Source organism: Gymnoscopelus braueri (genome assembly GCF_963280865.1).
Source record: "Gymnoscopelus braueri genome assembly, chromosome: 12".
Classification (NCBI taxonomy): Eukaryota; Metazoa; Chordata; class Actinopteri; order Myctophiformes; family Myctophidae; genus Gymnoscopelus; species Gymnoscopelus braueri.
Window position 1 is genome coordinate 26,922,260 of NC_137614.1, and position 16,242 is coordinate 26,938,501.

Below are 16,242 nucleotides of genomic sequence, written 5' to 3' on the forward strand. Positions count from 1 at the left end.
GAACACCAAAACTAGTGAGTTAGACAGTGGGGTTGTAATCATAGCATATGGGACAGAAAGCGACAACTCCCTATTGAAATTTGCATGATGATGTGAACTCAGTGTAAGCCCAAAGTCACTCCACAACCTGTTGCTCAGGTTGGAAGAACAACACCTTACTAGTTGTGGAAATAAGCAGCAATTCTTACTCAGGTAGCAAGAAACGCATTAAGTCTTTGATAGAGGTACAACATAACGTAAAATATGACAAGATTAATTCAAATTTACTCTCTAAAATGCTGTCGCAGGATTAATTTATATTCTGAGATGTTTTCATAGGTTCACATGGACACACTTTATAGAACGCCTTGTAGATGAACAATGTAAAACTAGATAAATGCATCTAGAACTGTGTGCTTCTACAATATGATTTTGGTGATTGATTCTGTAGTGCGCTATCTTCGGGAGGACGTGTTTTAGATTGTGATGTCTGAGATCACCCGCAGTGATGAGTTTCACTCCCTGAAGGCATAACTCACACTGCACCTTTGTTATCAAGGAGGCACACTGTTCTTGCATTGCCCTCTGTAATAGGTACGATCACTTCAAATTGTGCATCAAAGTAATTGCCCTGGTACTGGATAGGGAAAAGGCGGTAGACCGGTTGTACGGTACTAGACATTTATTTGGTCCACTGTCTGTCCTTTTCCCTGAGGATAGTTTCAGTTCAGGATTCAATATCAGGTTTTTGCTGACAGCAGTATTAGTGTTTGAGAAGAGGAGACTTTGTATATTCAAATTCATTACCAGAGTAAATAGTGGCACTGAAAGACCTAGAAACTGTTATTTTCTGTATATTCATGAATTAGTTCAATCTATACATAAAACAATGAAATGTGTTAACAACGCTGAACCACAGTAATTTCACTGTTTCTCCGGTTAAATTAAATGAGATATAACATTGTACACATAAAACTTAACTGAAAATCTGACAAAAAATTGATGCCATATACCAAGTCCATAGCCTTTCATGTCACTGTCTTGTACAATTCCAAGTACACAGTGAGGGGAAAAAAATGTAAGGTCATATATTGTATGACAGGACAACCTTCTGGTAGTTATCATAATGTAGTAAGCAAGAAGATGGGTATATCATTAATTCAATAAATCAATTGCCACTGGTTACTCATTCTGGCAAATCCTCAGAAAGTAGTGTAACCATCCATTAATCTCTATATTGAGAATATTGCTGAAATCTAAACAGCAGCTACCAATAGAATGATGGAAAGACTCTTCACACTGTCTGCTCAACCACCCTGTTGCTCCAGTTCATCGTAGGACAATGCATGTGACTGTGTGAATGCACCCAGTTCAGAGCAGAGGGGGTGGAACAAGGGAACAGTGGGTAGGGAGGCCTGTCAGAGAAGCCTGCTGTCAGCACTATGTGTATCACAGCCAACCATGCTCTGTTAGCAGTAGGTCTACAGTGAGAACATTGGGGAAAAAATGATTCTAGGGACCTAGAAGACAGTGTAAAAAGTCCAAATCCTGGGCCGCATAATGGCACGTTAATTGTAATATCCAGCCTCTGCAGGACATTCTGACTCACTGCGACCTGTTTTCAAAGGTCATCATACAGGCAGAGTGTGTGCATGCGTGCATGTGTAGGGAATTCAGAATACTCTGGAGTGAGTCAGTCTTTGAGGTGTGGCACCTGAGATAGTTTATTTTATTATCTGTTATGACCTGAAGAAGATCCACAGCAGATCCAAACGTTGTCAGTTTTGTAATAAGGAAGTATCTTTTACAGACGTTGGTGTGCGGGCTCTACTTATTTTTTTTTTTTTAACTCTTTAGCCCAGCACCCACAGTCGATGTGCATATAGCTAAGTTTCCTTAGTTTATTTTATTGCCATGGATTACTGGAAATGAATAAGCCTTTTAGATGCTTGCAGACCAATGTTGAGCTGATGGAAGGTCAAACACGTCTCTGAATGTAGTGTGATATTGGAAAATCTATTGAAGACTAAGCTAAAATAATGATATTCCAAACGTTGAAACATTTCCATTATATTATAATTTATATTTTCAGTTCAAATATATTTGTAACTTGGTTTTGTTATAGAATTAAGTTGAATGTGGATAGGACGAGGTAATGCATTTTTCTTACAGTATCTTCTGGAAAGAAGTGAAGAGAACATTGTAACAAAATGTCATTTTGAAAAGCTGCACCCGGTGTATAGGGCATCTATACGGTAAGCAGCAACATTTTTGTACTCCCAGTAGAGCTAGATGTGGTGATGAATAAACAAACCAATCTATGGGAGGGGAGAGATCATATATTATCAGTGTCTTTCAGGAGCCACATCATGGTTATAAAAGAAGCCAGGCTGTGAGTTTGGGGGAGAACAATGCAGTCAGCTGCTCCTGACACACCAAAACAAGCCCACACAGTCAAGCCTCGCCCATTCCTTCATCCAATTCTTATCAGGAGTGTCTGGCTACTGAATACAAAATTATCCACTAATTAAACTGGTAGAAATGTTATATAACTAGGTATACAACCTTGTATATATACATATATATATATATATATATGAATGTTTGTATATTTTCTGTAAATTACTGTCTTCATTATAGCCTTCAATATAGGATTTTTTGGGGAAGAAAAAGTTAACAGTTTGAATTTGCCGTTTCATTTAACATCCTCAAAATTAATCCTAAATAAGTTTGCAAATCATTGTACTTGATTCAATAGATTCAATAAAAAATTGCATTAATCGTTTTCTAAATGGCAGTTATAAATATGCACAAACTCATACAAGCTGCAAGTATTCTTACTACATATCTTCATCTTCAGACATCATAATGCTACTCCAGATTGATAGCTCTGCACAAAGCCTTTGTGGAAACAGAACAATAGGAAATGAGCGGGAGGCTTCTGTTCATCACATGTGGTGCCTTTGATTAACATTCTAGACTTGTTTGTGCAACAGGATCTCAGGGCGAGACAAGAGGATATCATGAAAGTGAAACAAAAAAGTAAGCAATATGCTGGGCACATCACATTCTTCAGTTCAATAAAGGACAAGATAATCAGTAATTTTGCCCTGCATGGAACCCAGGCTAATGTATTATTTGTTATGTTTGTGCTATGCAAGCAAACATAGTCCATAGTTTCATGAAATCATGGGGTTGATGAATTTCCCATTTTGGAAGAAATGACATAACCTTTCTGTATAATGAGAAATGAAAGTATAATCCTTCATGGGGGTTTTCAGACATTTTCTATGCTTGCCTTAATGCTGTGGATCTGCATGTCATTTTCTTCAGTCAGCGAACTTGCCACGGCCAGGCCTGTTTGGTATTTTCGGAAAACCAATTGTACTAACATCTAGTCACCAAAGTGTGGTCAAGAAGAAGAGCAAAGTTGTGTGACAGCACTCCAGGCAGATGCTGTTTTGGCAAAGCGTGCCTTGCCTCTTTGTTCACTGTTCGTCACACTGGACAGCTGTGAATGGCTAACTGATATTTTTTTCCTTCCTCCTAGACACTGCCACACTGTTATATTCAACCATTCCGTGAGAAAAAGTCTCAATAACTACAATTTATGTATGGGTCTAATGAAAGACTTCATTGATTAAAAGCCTTCATTACTACATTTTAATGATTAGGAAAACAATAGGAATCACTTCTCATAATGAAAAACAAATAGTGAAAATGCATCCAAATATATGGACTATATATGGCATAAGATTACACATATTAAGATGGCCTGACCTAGAAGACTGTATTGCATATTGTAATCTCACAACTCTGCCTGGTGTCTGTTTGGAAGACTTTAGGTTTAGGAGTGGGGGATGGGCTCTTACTCAACTCAACAGTAGGTAGCTACTTTTAAGTGAGTGATGGGCTGTGCACAGGAACAGAGAGCCACATTGTTAGAAAACCTAAATAAAGTGGCAATTTTTGTTATAGTGTATATCCCCCCATGTGTAGTTTGGTAAGCATGGTGGGACAAATTATACAATTTAATAGGCAACTCTAACCATCTTAAACCTACAAATTGTATACCCCCCCCTTGTGGAAGCCTAAAAGATATAGGCTGCTGCGATTACATTTGCCAAATTGTCTTGTCTGACTTTATGTGGTTTAAATCAATATAATGTATAGTTATATCCTCAATGCATGAATAGTGTTCTCAAACAGTGTTCCAGAGAAAGGACAAGTGCCAAGTAAGTAGCCTAGCCCACATGTATTTATAATGGTGCAACTTCCACAATTCATAAACCACAGATTATCCACACAACAGCCAAGCTTGCTAGATACAAGTCGATCTACACGCTCAAAACTCGTCGTACAGCCACCGGCGCCACGCATTGAGAGCGTGTAGATCGGATAATATTATGGTCAACACGCGACACCGTTGTACTTTAAAGTATGAAGACCATGCTCGTCTCTGTTTGGCACATGTGGGCTAATCGGAGCTAATCATTTTCTGTTATCCGTGACCACGTGACTCTGCCCTGCTGTGGGGTTTTTGGGGGCCGTTGTGTCGGTAGTGAGTGGTGTAAAGTAACTTAGTACATTTACTCAAGTACTGTACTTAAGTACACTTTTGACTTTTGAGGTATTTTTACTTTACAATAGTACTTCCAATTGTCTGTACTCTTACTTCTACTCCACTACATCTCAGAGGCAAATATTGTTATTTTACTCCACTACAATTCTTTGAAAACTTTGTTAGTTAGGCTACTTTGTAGATTGTGATTATTATTACAAAACATACATTAAACCACCTCATCCCACATTTCGGCCATTTGAAAATAGCAGATCTACAAGCTCACAATGCCTCCATCGATGCATTGTGAGCTTGTATCTTCTATTTTCAAAATACTTCTTAACATTTTATACATTTGAAAACTTGTGAAATGGGGCATCCTGCATAATGACTCAGTACTTTCTACTTTTGGTACTTTAAGTACATTTTTATACCAATACTTGTGTACTTTTACTCAAGTAAATTTTGATTACAAGACTTCTTACTTGTAACTAAGTGTTTCATTGCAGTACTGATACTTTTACTTAAGTAAAAAACATTTGAGTACTTTTTCCACCTCTGGTAGTAGTCGGCTGTGACGTGCCCGCGCCTCCTGCATCTTCTTCCCTGTGAGAGAGAAGAGAAGAAAGAGAAGAGTCGTTGATGACGAGAACGCGCCCCAGAATTCAACAGCTGCAGACAGTGTGTGTGTGTGCATGGAGGAGGATTTAAGATCCAAATAATGATTCAACAACCTGATCGTCTTCTTTGAGTTCAATAATACTCAACTCACACATGATCACACCGTTGAGTAAGTAGGTAAACTGAAAAACAACAGCCGTTTGATCAATGGAGGAGAAGAAGCGAGTCATATACACGATTAGATAGGTAGTTATTTAACTCAAAGTCAGTGGTGATAAGTTTACATCCCGGAAACTGTGCATTTGGTGGTGGGTATTGTTGCTGGTGAGTTTCAGACATCAGATGAGAATGTGGCTGGTTGTTGTTGTTGTCGTCAGATAATAACGTTTAAATTACACGATTACCTCTGCTGCTGCTTCTTGGAGTTAACACGACTCGGTAACGAATTATCTCACTTTTGAAAAGTAACGTAGATGTATTGGCGATATCTAAATTTAAAGCAATGCGACGTGATCAGCGTTAAGCAACGTTAACTCGTCACGAACTTTAAGTTACGTTAAGTTAGACATGTGTGTAGTAACGTAACTTTAAAACGTGTTAATAATTACGTTTTTTTTGGGGGGGGGGTTCCTTCCCAACTGAATCACGGTTGTTCTTAAAGGGCGTAGAACATTGTAACGTAATTTATCATTTAGATTTTGAATTAATTAATTGAGTCAGCGGGGGTTGCGTTTATTATACATATATAACGGTAAGAAGTACTTGTTCACCAACGGCCAGAACGGCCAACATAACTAGTATAACGTGTTTTTTTGTTTAACCATTGTTGCGTTTAATCATACTAAAGCCACGAGACGCGAGCCACACTGCTTAACAAGTGTCTGGAAAATGGCAGATCTACAATCTCACAACGCGTCGCGACGCTACGGGTTGTGAGCTTGTAGATCTGCCATTTTCGGCGAGAGACACCGTCGTACTGCGAAGTGTAAACGGGCGAACCCACATCCTTTATCTCACAGTTGCATGTGAACAAATCACTCCTCATTCTCTGCAGCTGCTCACCTGGCTGGACGGTACGTTAACTTAACGCCTTGAAATGTGTGAATAGTACATACATCCGTTGATATAACCTAACCTATGGATACATGAGTGAAGAGTGAAATTGGGGAAAAGATACTTAGTCATAAGTTTCATTTGTATTTATTTGGAATGGACTTCATTGACAAAATAGGGAACCCGACTGTTAATCATCAATGAACTGCAACAATCAGTTCGAAGTAGGCCTATGTAGTCTTATCACACTGTTACAACTGATATGACTTATTCATTCTATGGGCATTTTAAGTTGTTTAGTGTGTGACTGACTTTAATGAGCTATAGTGAGTGCTTGTTTCCTTTTGCCATCAATCTGAAGACTTTTAACTCGTTGGTCCAGTTACTCCACCTTTTTAAAGTAGTGGAACTTGTGAAAGAACAATATATGTCCCAGGGCAAATTGGAATAAGGAGTTGGCAAGGCTTTATTTAGTTCATTTTCCTTATAAAATACAATGTACATAGTGATATACAATAGCTCATACTAGGTGGATTTGAGGCTGTTAACCACAAAAAAACCAATTGTGTCCATATTCTCAACATTTGGCAAAAAAAGAGATCTACACAATGTGCCTAGTATTGACCCCTGGGGGGACTGCAGTCAATGACATAATGGGTTTAAGTGGTTGTGAAGCTTTTTCAAGAGTTGGAGAAAAATGACAGGAAACGTTTTTAAGGAGCAAGTGTGCATCAAGCAACTACAACTTGAGGTCATAGTTCTTTAGAGAAGTTATGCCTCTGCCCATATAGTGAAGATCAGTGTATAAACAATTGTATCATCTATGTAAACAATTTCAACTATTAAAGAATGACAGTACAAAAATCACTAAATTACAATTAGTATGTAGATATTCTGATGCTTTTTCAAAGACTTCAAAGTGATATTCATGTGGGAATAATACTTTAATTACAATTCATGATGTTCCAGTCAATTTCCAGTTGCACAATTTAAGTGTAGAGTGTGAAAACTCACCTTGTGAGAACCATAGACATTAACGTGGTAAAAAACATATTTAACCAAAGTGAGACATTTCATTATCTACATCAGTGGTTTACGCAGAGGAAATGAGTCTTCTATGTTGTTCATTGCTAAAAGGGAGACATTTCCTGTTTCAACATTGGCAAAAAAAAGAGGGAAAAAACGTTACTTCTACATGGTTTAAAATCCTTGCGTTATTTTAATTTGTTTTGTCTTGAAAAACTTGCTAGGCTTAGCTCTGACATTGGCTCACCGAGGCATCTTTCGATACTAACGACCAGCAACTTTTTCTTCTCCAATTGTTTACAGGTTGGCATTAATCTGGAGATTACCAAAGTAACTCCACCTTTTGGAGGACAATGCCGACTCATCTGTTGTTACCCTTTGTGGAGATCCCTGATGGGCTAGGCCAAGACAGCCTGGTCAGTAGCAGTGCTAGCATGCCTGGACTTGGCTCTAGCATGACACCTCACAGCACTGTAGAAAAGGCCATGCCAATAGCTGGAGAAAGTGTGCCACTCACCTGCATGTTCTGCGAGAAGACCTTTACTCATCAGGAAGAGCTTGGACCTCACGTCTTAAATCAACACCCCACCACACTGTTCGAACCAGCTGTGCTTCGAGTGGAGGCTGAATTCCGCATCCCAGGGGACAGGGCCCGAACGAAACCAGGTAGCCTCCCTCTTGAAAGGGAGATGTTCACCTGCGTCGTTTGTGGTCAGGTATCACAAGATGCCACCGAACTAGAGACTCACTTGAGGAAACACAAGGACTACTTCACTTACTCTTGCAACATCTGTGGACGACGCTTCAGGGAGCCATGGTTTCTCAAGAACCATATGAAGATGCATGGAAATAAGCAAGGAGCTAAGAACAAGGCACAGCAAGATTTGGAGACCCCAGTAATGATCAATGGTGTTATTAAAGACCAAACCACTGAGCCTGTAGTCACAATTTACAAAATGTGCATGGTCTGTGGATTCTTTTTCCCTGATCAAGATAGTTTAGTAGAACACAGTAAAGTACATAATCGAGAGACAGAGCCAGACAAAGAGGAATCCAAGGACAACCAAGTTGCTGTTACTAAATCCCTTGTCGGACAGGAAACATTTCTGCAGAGTCTCAAGCTTCAGCCCTGCTCTGAGGGAAATGATTTGCAACTTAAGAGATCATCCAAATGGATTGCCCAGCTAGATCCTTTCAACACATACCAGGCCTGGCAACTTGCTACAAAAGGCAAGATAGCAGTTGGTCCAAATAATGCTAAAGATATGGCCCTCGATGCCAGCACGGACAATGAAGATAGTGGCTCTGACAAAGAAGAACTGAGTAATATTTGGTCTGAAGTCCATGGGGACAAGGCTATGAAAGAGGACTTGGGGAAAGAGCTTAGGCCCCAGCAACAGACAGCAGTAGCTCCAACACCTGAGCCAGACGCGAGGATGCTGATGCAAAAAGATAAGGACAAGGAAAGGCCAACCACCTGCGAGGATTGCGGGAGAACTTTCAGGACCTACCACCAGTTGGTGCTACACTCAAGGGTGCACAAGAGGGAGAGAGGCGGAGAGGTGAGCCCGACTGCCTCAAGCGAAGGGAAGTTGTCGAGAGCAGGCTCACTGGACCATGCAGAGGAGGGCTCTGAAGACGGTTCTGAAGAGACCTTAGGTTCAGGTAATTCTTTTGTCTATGGGACAAACGAAAAGACCATCTTTCTGTTATGTTTCTGGAACAGTTTGATCAAAATTGAATGGAATTATTTAGGTGCTGTAAATGTATTTTCTGTTCACTAATGAGATCGAGACCCCTGTAACTGAACAAACACTTTAGTTTATAGCGATGATTACTATCTAGAGCTATTTAACACACTTTTAACAAAACAAAAAAAATCACTTAAAGCACCCTGAATTCCATAGAAAGTGGTTCTTGGGTTACATGTGCTCCCTATGCTGTTCAGTCCGAGCCCTTTCTCTTTGCTCTGATATTCTGTTCAATCCTATACATAGTGAGTTTTCTTCTCTTTTTTTCACAGAAAAAGGCGAAAAGGGTTTTGAAAGATCAAAAGTCAAATCCAGAGAATGCAGTTACTGTGGCAAGGCATTCCGCTCAAACTATTACCTCACTAATCATCTGAGGACTCATACAGGTATATTAAGCAATTATCTGCTACGGTACATGTATTATAATTAAAAAGCTAAATTATGATGTATTCTAATTTATTTTTCATATTTCAGGTGAGAAGCCATTCAAGTGTATGTACTGTACCTATGCTGCTGCCCAAAAAACATCACTGAAATATCACGTGGTGCGACGTCACAAGGACAAGCCTTGCCAAGAGATCGTCAGCGGACCTGTGCCATTTCTTAACAATGAAAAAAGTGTTCCAACTCCAAATAGATCCAAACTATGGGTACCAGGACCCAAATTATGCACCACAGGAAAACCAGAGGACATATTTGATGGTTCAAGTGGCAAGCTTGCCAAACCACTCACCCAAATGAATGCTGAGTATGGGACATTAATTGCTAAGCATTCCTACTCTCTAGCTGATGATGTGCACATAAAATGCCCCATACCTGTTAGCTTGAAGATGGAACCGAAGGAGATAAAAGATGAGAGCTCTGAGGCCCCATTAAATCTGTCCTTAAAAGTGTCACTCTCTCTCTCTGCCAACTCAGAACCCAGAAATGCATTAATTCCTTTAGCCTGTTCGTCCTGTGCATATAAAACCCTGTACCCAGAGGTCTTGATTATGCACAAAAAGCTGAGTCATAAAGACAAGTCAGACATTACTATAAAGAATGGATTCAGAGGCAGTATGAAACAGAAACGTTATACTGGCTGCCCACCTGCCCTTAATGGGAAGGACGTCGCCCCACTTCCTATGATTGACAGGAGCCATCCTCGTCGAACCCAGTCTCCAACTCCTCAACCCGCAAAGCGCCAAGAAAGGACTCACTCCTTCAACCCACCAAATGCTCTGAAACGGTCCCCTAACCCTTTGCCCCAGAATGAGGCTGCCCAGGAGACCCAGCAATATAGGAAAATGGTTGATACATTTGTTCCTAAGGGATCCCCTGCATTTACCGAACTGGTTAAGAAATCCACCAGCAGCAGCAAGACTGTAATGGACAATCTTAACCCACCAGATAAAGTCGGGGTTGGAGAGATTATCTATCCAGTGAGAGGTGGTGTCGACTGGTCCTCGGATGCTGCGAGACTGTGCCTCTCCACCCGATTTGGAAGTCTCCCCCACATGGACTTGGGTGAATCTTCCAACAAGAGACTGAAGTACACTATGCCTCTAGGCAGAGAAACTGACAGCTCTGAGAAGCCTGGCTTTAGGCATCCAGGAGGGGATGGATCCAACAGACTGCCTGCAATGGCGAGAAATGTGAACGCTGCATTTCCACTTGGGTCATCTTCCACAGTCTCTGAGGCCTTGGGACATGTGAAGACTACAACTTCTACTATTGGAGGCAGTATTGACACAGAATGGAACATGATGAACATCCTGCGCTCATATACTCACAGTGACCTGTCATCTCTCTACCATAGCACAATACCAAACTCCAGTCATGGAGGGCTATCCAACAGAGCTGGTGAGTAGTACCCAGTTAGCTGGCTCATGGAAATAACCTTTCTCTTTCATTCTGAAGCCACCAGTTTAACAGTCATATTGTCTTTTCTCAGGAAGCAGAACTCTATACCAGCACTTACCTACTCTACCCAACCTACAGATCACATTAGGGAACGACCTCACACGTCCGTTCCCTAATGAGCGTTATGGACCCACAGAAAAAAGTACCTGAAATGGCACACATGGTAAGGTAGGATTCCATTTTAGAGTGCCGAGCCATAAACAATCTTTGACAGTCCACAAAGTATGATGTATTAAATGTATTTATTTGTGTCTTTTTAGGTTTCAATTGTGCTACTACCACTTTTGGAGGCCTCATTTGGAGGATTTATTTAATTGGTTGATTTAAGAAGCGTGGTGGACTGCACTCACTGACCTCTTTTGTATTGTTTTGTTGTTGTTTTTTACCACAAAGAAAACAAAATTATTATTATTTAAATATTTTCAGAGTTAAGGCCTTTATCGTTTTCATAGGGGATCAAAGCAGATCCTCTCTTCTTTAAATATAGTGCTCCACTTGATAACAGCGAGTGACCTTTTGAGAAATGAGTCCATGGCATAACAGTCAAGTTATGTTTTACATGGAATAAAGTTTCCTGTAAAGAGAACATTTGTATTAAGTAACAGAAAACATTGTTCAAAGATTCATTCGTGATAATAGTATGCTCTGTTAAGTTATACAATTGTGCAGGCGGTAATCAAGAACTCCCTTTGTTTTTCTTTTTCCCCCCCCCTTTTAGTATTTCTTCCCTTAAGCACTGAAGGGTGAGGTTTTATCTGTCAAATATGTTGTCTAAGGCCCAGTGGTTTAACAGGCCACAGTGACCAGCCTACTATATATGTTAAAATGGTCTACCTCAATTTATTGACTTAAAAACACTGTTTTCTTTTGTAAAGCTGCTGTAGCTATCATTCATCTGAGCCGGTCTACCTAGCTGAAACGAGAACCAAAAGTCTTGTGTGACTTTTAATAGTTAACACTGGATGGACATATTAAGTGCCTCAGATTGAACTGAACTGGTAATATTAACTGACCACTTGTCTGGTCATGTTTACTATCTGACTTGTGAACTGAAAGTTAACATGGGATTGAGGATTCCTGAAATGCTTCATAATTATAGATCCAGGTCTAAAATGGGGCTTTGTTGTTTTTCCTGGATTGATTGAAATAGTTACCTCAAATGAGGAATGGCTCAATATGTTGTACACTGTGAAATAAATTTGTCTCAGGTCAAGCAATATAAAAAAAAAATTGGGTGCATACCTTTTTGTAATTTGGTATATTTCCATCTTGAGAGACCCAAGTTATTTCCTTAGTTTTTTTCTCTCACATCCATGTGTATGTATGTAAAATTGAAAATATTGTTTGAGATTTGTATGACGCATTACAATAAAGTGAGTCAATGAGCTTTGTGGCATGAGTCTATACATAAGTGATGGGAAACTGGTGAATCGTGGATTGTGTCATCCACACTACCATTTGTTTTGGTAGTGATGGAGCCAGCACAAAACGGTCTATGATGGTAATTTCATGGATATATACTGTTGTCTAGAGTTAAAATTTACTTTTGGTTTATATCTGTCAGAGATATGATCACTACTTAATTACCTTGCTTATTTTACCAGTTTTTCCTTGTTTCACCGAGTTCTGGGAATGTTGGATTTATCAAAAAGAGAATTTGGCCTTAGGCTTACCACTGGTCATTCAACTTGAGGCCAAGGCATTCATAAATCGCACAATATGAAAACCGGTTCAATTCTATTTTGAAAGTGCTAAATTCTGTCTGCAACAATGTTTCAAGCAGTCTAAAGATGAACTGAGATAATCTTAAAGTTTAATTATTGTCAACTACTGTATATTTGGAGCTATAAAACTGTGCACTAAAACGAGGAAACTGGAGTCACCCAAATTTGTTGTACTACTGGCTAGTATCTTCAATTCTTGTTTCAACTGTTCAACTAAACATGCATAAACCAAAAGTAGGCCTCTATAAAGAAAGGTTGATACTAAACTGACAGTTTTCACAAGTTAACCCTTTTCCTGCAAACATCCAACTAGCTTTGCACATAGTTATAGGGCTTTGCATCCCAAACTGAGCAGGAAGTCATTGCCTAGAATTTGCAGGTTTTGAGGAACATCTGTTCATCCAGCCTCTGACCACTAGATGGCAGTACATGCAAACTCTAGAGTACAGCTTTCTCACATGAGGTGGCTTTCGCAACTTGCAATGGTTTATGTTGGGTGCTTTTAAAGTTCAGTTTACATATCTAGATGTGGCTGGTATGAGTTATGAATGATCAAGTTGATGAGTCTTTAAGGACATAGAGAAGACAAAGTGAAGTGAGAGAACCGAAGCATAAAAAAATACTTTTTTTTCCAAACAATTTTCTGTTCCCAAAATGAATAAAAACTCCTATAAAAAATGTGTGTCTTAAAAGGTGCACATTAATAGCCTTTACAATAGTAGGAGAGTGCTGTGCTACTGTTGATTTTCTCTAATAAAAGAAGGTGACTGACAGAGCCTGTCATAATTTTGGATTCTGTCCACTGAAGTACAATGGGCATTCTGCAGCACAATGAACACTTTAAAGTTACCCCCCCCTCTCTTCTCTCCTTTTGACTGTACCACATCTGTTTGCTGTCTGTTCCCCTGGGCCAGCACTGTGTAATCTATTGCATTAGCTCACATTAGTGCATATCGCCCATGGGCCTTGGTAATCACAAACGCAAAATGAGCATTTCACTTAGCATCACCCTCATATTCCCTCACACTGTGGCAAACTCAGTACAGATGCATGGCAGAGAACAGAGGCCGACTACACATTGTGACATGCGTCCTGTTATTCTCAATCCATGTCCAGAAAGATGCTCTTGTAAGATTTTCCGCTTATCAAAACTTGCTGCAAGGGTTTTATGTCAAGAAGTCCCTTTAACAAGCAAAGATACAGTATGCATTTTCACACTGTTTATTTGGGTTATGTCCTTTTTCCTTTCCTTGTAAGCTTAGGGTCTCTGCTAAATTGATGTTCATGTGTATGAGTGAACATGAACAGTGTTTAGTCCAAACCTTTTCTACATCTTGTAGGCTTACCTGTTGTATCAAATAACAGCGTTTCCTTGTAGCAGTCTAAAATAAATTTATTTGATTCTCAGACCCATTTTCACAGAGATCCCATCCCCTCATTTAGCTGTATCTCTCTTTTCTTATGAAGAGAAGAAAAACAGGGTCACCTGTAATCTTAATGTATTGTATAGCCCATGCTGAACAGTTTTGCATGAGTATATTCTTTAGCTAATTTTGATAGAGAATAGTGATGTTACGTACGTCAATGTAACTCTTTTAATTATTTGTGACGAGTTATTTGTTTTCAAAGAATGGACTCATCAATCATTAATGCAAAGTATTATCAGTGCTTAACATTTTCACAATAGACATGATAAACACCTGATTTCTCAGGTTCTATCTCATTTTTTTGTCATAAAGATTCACATGAGCACTCAGCAGTCATTTTAGCACACAATTCAGCACACAAATGTCATTTTATGCTTGCATTGCCATCCATTCATCTGTTCAAAGTGCTTTAGTAGAGGTTGTGTTCAGCAGTTGTGGACAGACTCATTTCTGACTGATAGAAAACACAGATGTGTAGCTGCTTTAGAACTGTTCTCAAACACAGCTCTTTGTGTGTTACCTCCTTACTCACTCTTATAGTAAACTTCATGTTTGTTTCTCCCCCTTAAGTGCTCTCTCCTGTTATATTATGTTCTTTCGTCACTCATAATTGTTGCCTCCAGATTGTCAACTTGAATGAATTAAGAATCGGGCCAGCAAAGCGGATACGGACAATTGTTGTATATCCTGTCAGAATTTTGAGGCAGAAAGTCTGTGGTGGCTGTGATTGCTCATCATCGTCACCCCATCCCTCTGAGGAAGAGGAGCAATGTAATGGTTCCCACAAAAACAGCCCCTGGCCTCAGGAAAGGGATTTGGGTGTCTGGAGACAACAGGGGCCATATGGAGCGGGCTGAGATAGCAAGGCACACGTACAGAATAATGGATGACGTGTCATGTTTCATGTTGCCGAGAAGCCATCAAGAGACTTGGTTTGGGGAAATCAAAAGACTTACATACAGCAAAAGCGACTGTTGGACCATTTAACATTTTCTTGCTCATTTTTCTATGATCCTTAGTGTTTGGACTTTTCATTGTAATAAGAAAAAAATAGGTTGCTTTCTTTTTTCACAGTTTTCTTTCAGTTTTTGTTTTTGTCAAAGTATTGTAATAAACGTGCCGATCATTCAGAACAGGAGATACCGCTTAGTTAGCATATGTGTGCCTATGGGACCATAGTTTTACTTCCTACATTGTTCTCTTATTGATTTCAAACATGTATTCATTAATTTAATTAGGTACGCATTATATTTAGCTTTATAATCATGATTAACCAACCACCTGTACTCTGAAAATATGAATTTTGAAATATACATCGAAGTCAACAGTAACAACAGTAGAAATTATGAAAAGCAAAAAGTAAATAAACAAAAACAAAAAAACAGATCAGTTATCATCCCAAGAGAATGTGGGCTATGATTATATTTTTATTATTATCCAGGCCATATCCCCCACCATTCAACATAAAAGGTAAACACCAGGGTGGACAAAAATGGAAATCTACATTTATGAAGATATAACTTTTTTTTTACCTCTTTTTTTTTGTGCCAGGGGTGCATTGTCTACTTAGCCCCCTGCCCCCCCTCCTCTATGTACTCTACCTGCATGTGGAATAAGCCAAGCACCTCACCTCTGTTTTTCTCCCAGTGTCAGAACTACACTTAAGTGCTGCTTCCGATACCCATGAGTAAGCCCCATAAAAGCTGCCCCATCGCCGCAGCGTTATTGTTTCTTGCGGATGATTGATTGATGGATGAGGGCTGACACTTCAATGAAGCCATTTCCACTGGCATCTCTATCCGATGATGTGCAGCGTATATTTTCCATCCACGCCTCATTGCTCGCCCGTGTCATTCCTGGAACTTCATTTACACCATGTTCCCTGAAGGACCTTTTTTAGCCCCATCTCCCTTTTTCTCCCTCTGACTGCTCTTTTTTTTATCTCTTCTTTTTTGTTTTTTTTCTCCATGCCATAAAATAATGCTATTTCTTGTCGACTCTGGAGGGGCCCCCAGAATAATTTGCAGGGAATGATAAAACCAAAGGCATGGAGGGGGTTATTTACAGGAAGTGGAACACTGACAGGGTCCCACTGCTTCTTTTTCTTCACTCTCTGTCAGATGCCAGGTCCAAGCTGCGACAGGGCAAGGCTGTGATATACATTTCCAAAGCACTCGACCTACACAGAACATACACAC

The 16,242-nt window shown here is 39.7% G+C and overlaps 1 protein-coding gene across 6 annotated transcripts; it reads left to right on the plus strand.

The window, feature by feature from the left end:
* Positions 1 to 5,194: 5,194 nt before the first annotated feature.
* znf217 (zinc finger protein 217) lies at positions 5,195 to 12,278 on the plus strand. 6 transcript variants are annotated; one of them, XM_080444153.1, is made up of 6 exons: positions 5,195 to 5,330; positions 7,544 to 8,905; positions 9,264 to 9,377; positions 9,466 to 10,840; positions 10,929 to 11,061; positions 11,154 to 12,278. In XM_080444153.1, the coding sequence occupies exons 2-5, from the start codon at positions 7,594 to 7,596 to the stop codon at positions 11,041 to 11,043; spliced, it is 2,916 nt and encodes a 971-aa protein (XP_080300279.1). In that variant the 5' UTR covers positions 5,195 to 5,330; positions 7,544 to 7,593; the 3' UTR covers positions 11,044 to 11,061; positions 11,154 to 12,278. The 6 variants fall into 6 exon arrangements, with proteins under 6 accessions (XP_080300279.1, XP_080300276.1, XP_080300281.1 ...); XM_080444150.1 differs by having other exon boundaries at positions 10,929 to 11,056; XM_080444155.1 differs by having other exon boundaries at positions 9,466 to 10,833; positions 10,925 to 11,056.
* Positions 12,279 to 16,242: the final 3,964 nt, after the last annotated feature.

What these genes read in the sequence shown, in the direction of transcription:
- znf217 (XM_080444153.1), top strand. Translation starts at nt 7,594, where the DNA reads ATGCCGACTCATCTGTTGTTACCCTTTGTGGAGATCCCTGATGGGCTA. An exon ending in TCATCTGAGGACTCATACAG is followed by an intron (nt 9,378 to 9,465) that starts GTATATTAAGCA and finishes TTCATATTTCAG; the next exon opens with GTGAGAAGCCATTCAAGTGT. An exon ending in TCCAACAGAGCTGGTGAGTA is followed by an intron (nt 10,841 to 10,928) that starts GTACCCAGTTAG and finishes TTTCTCAGGAAG; the next exon opens with CAGAACTCTATACCAGCACT.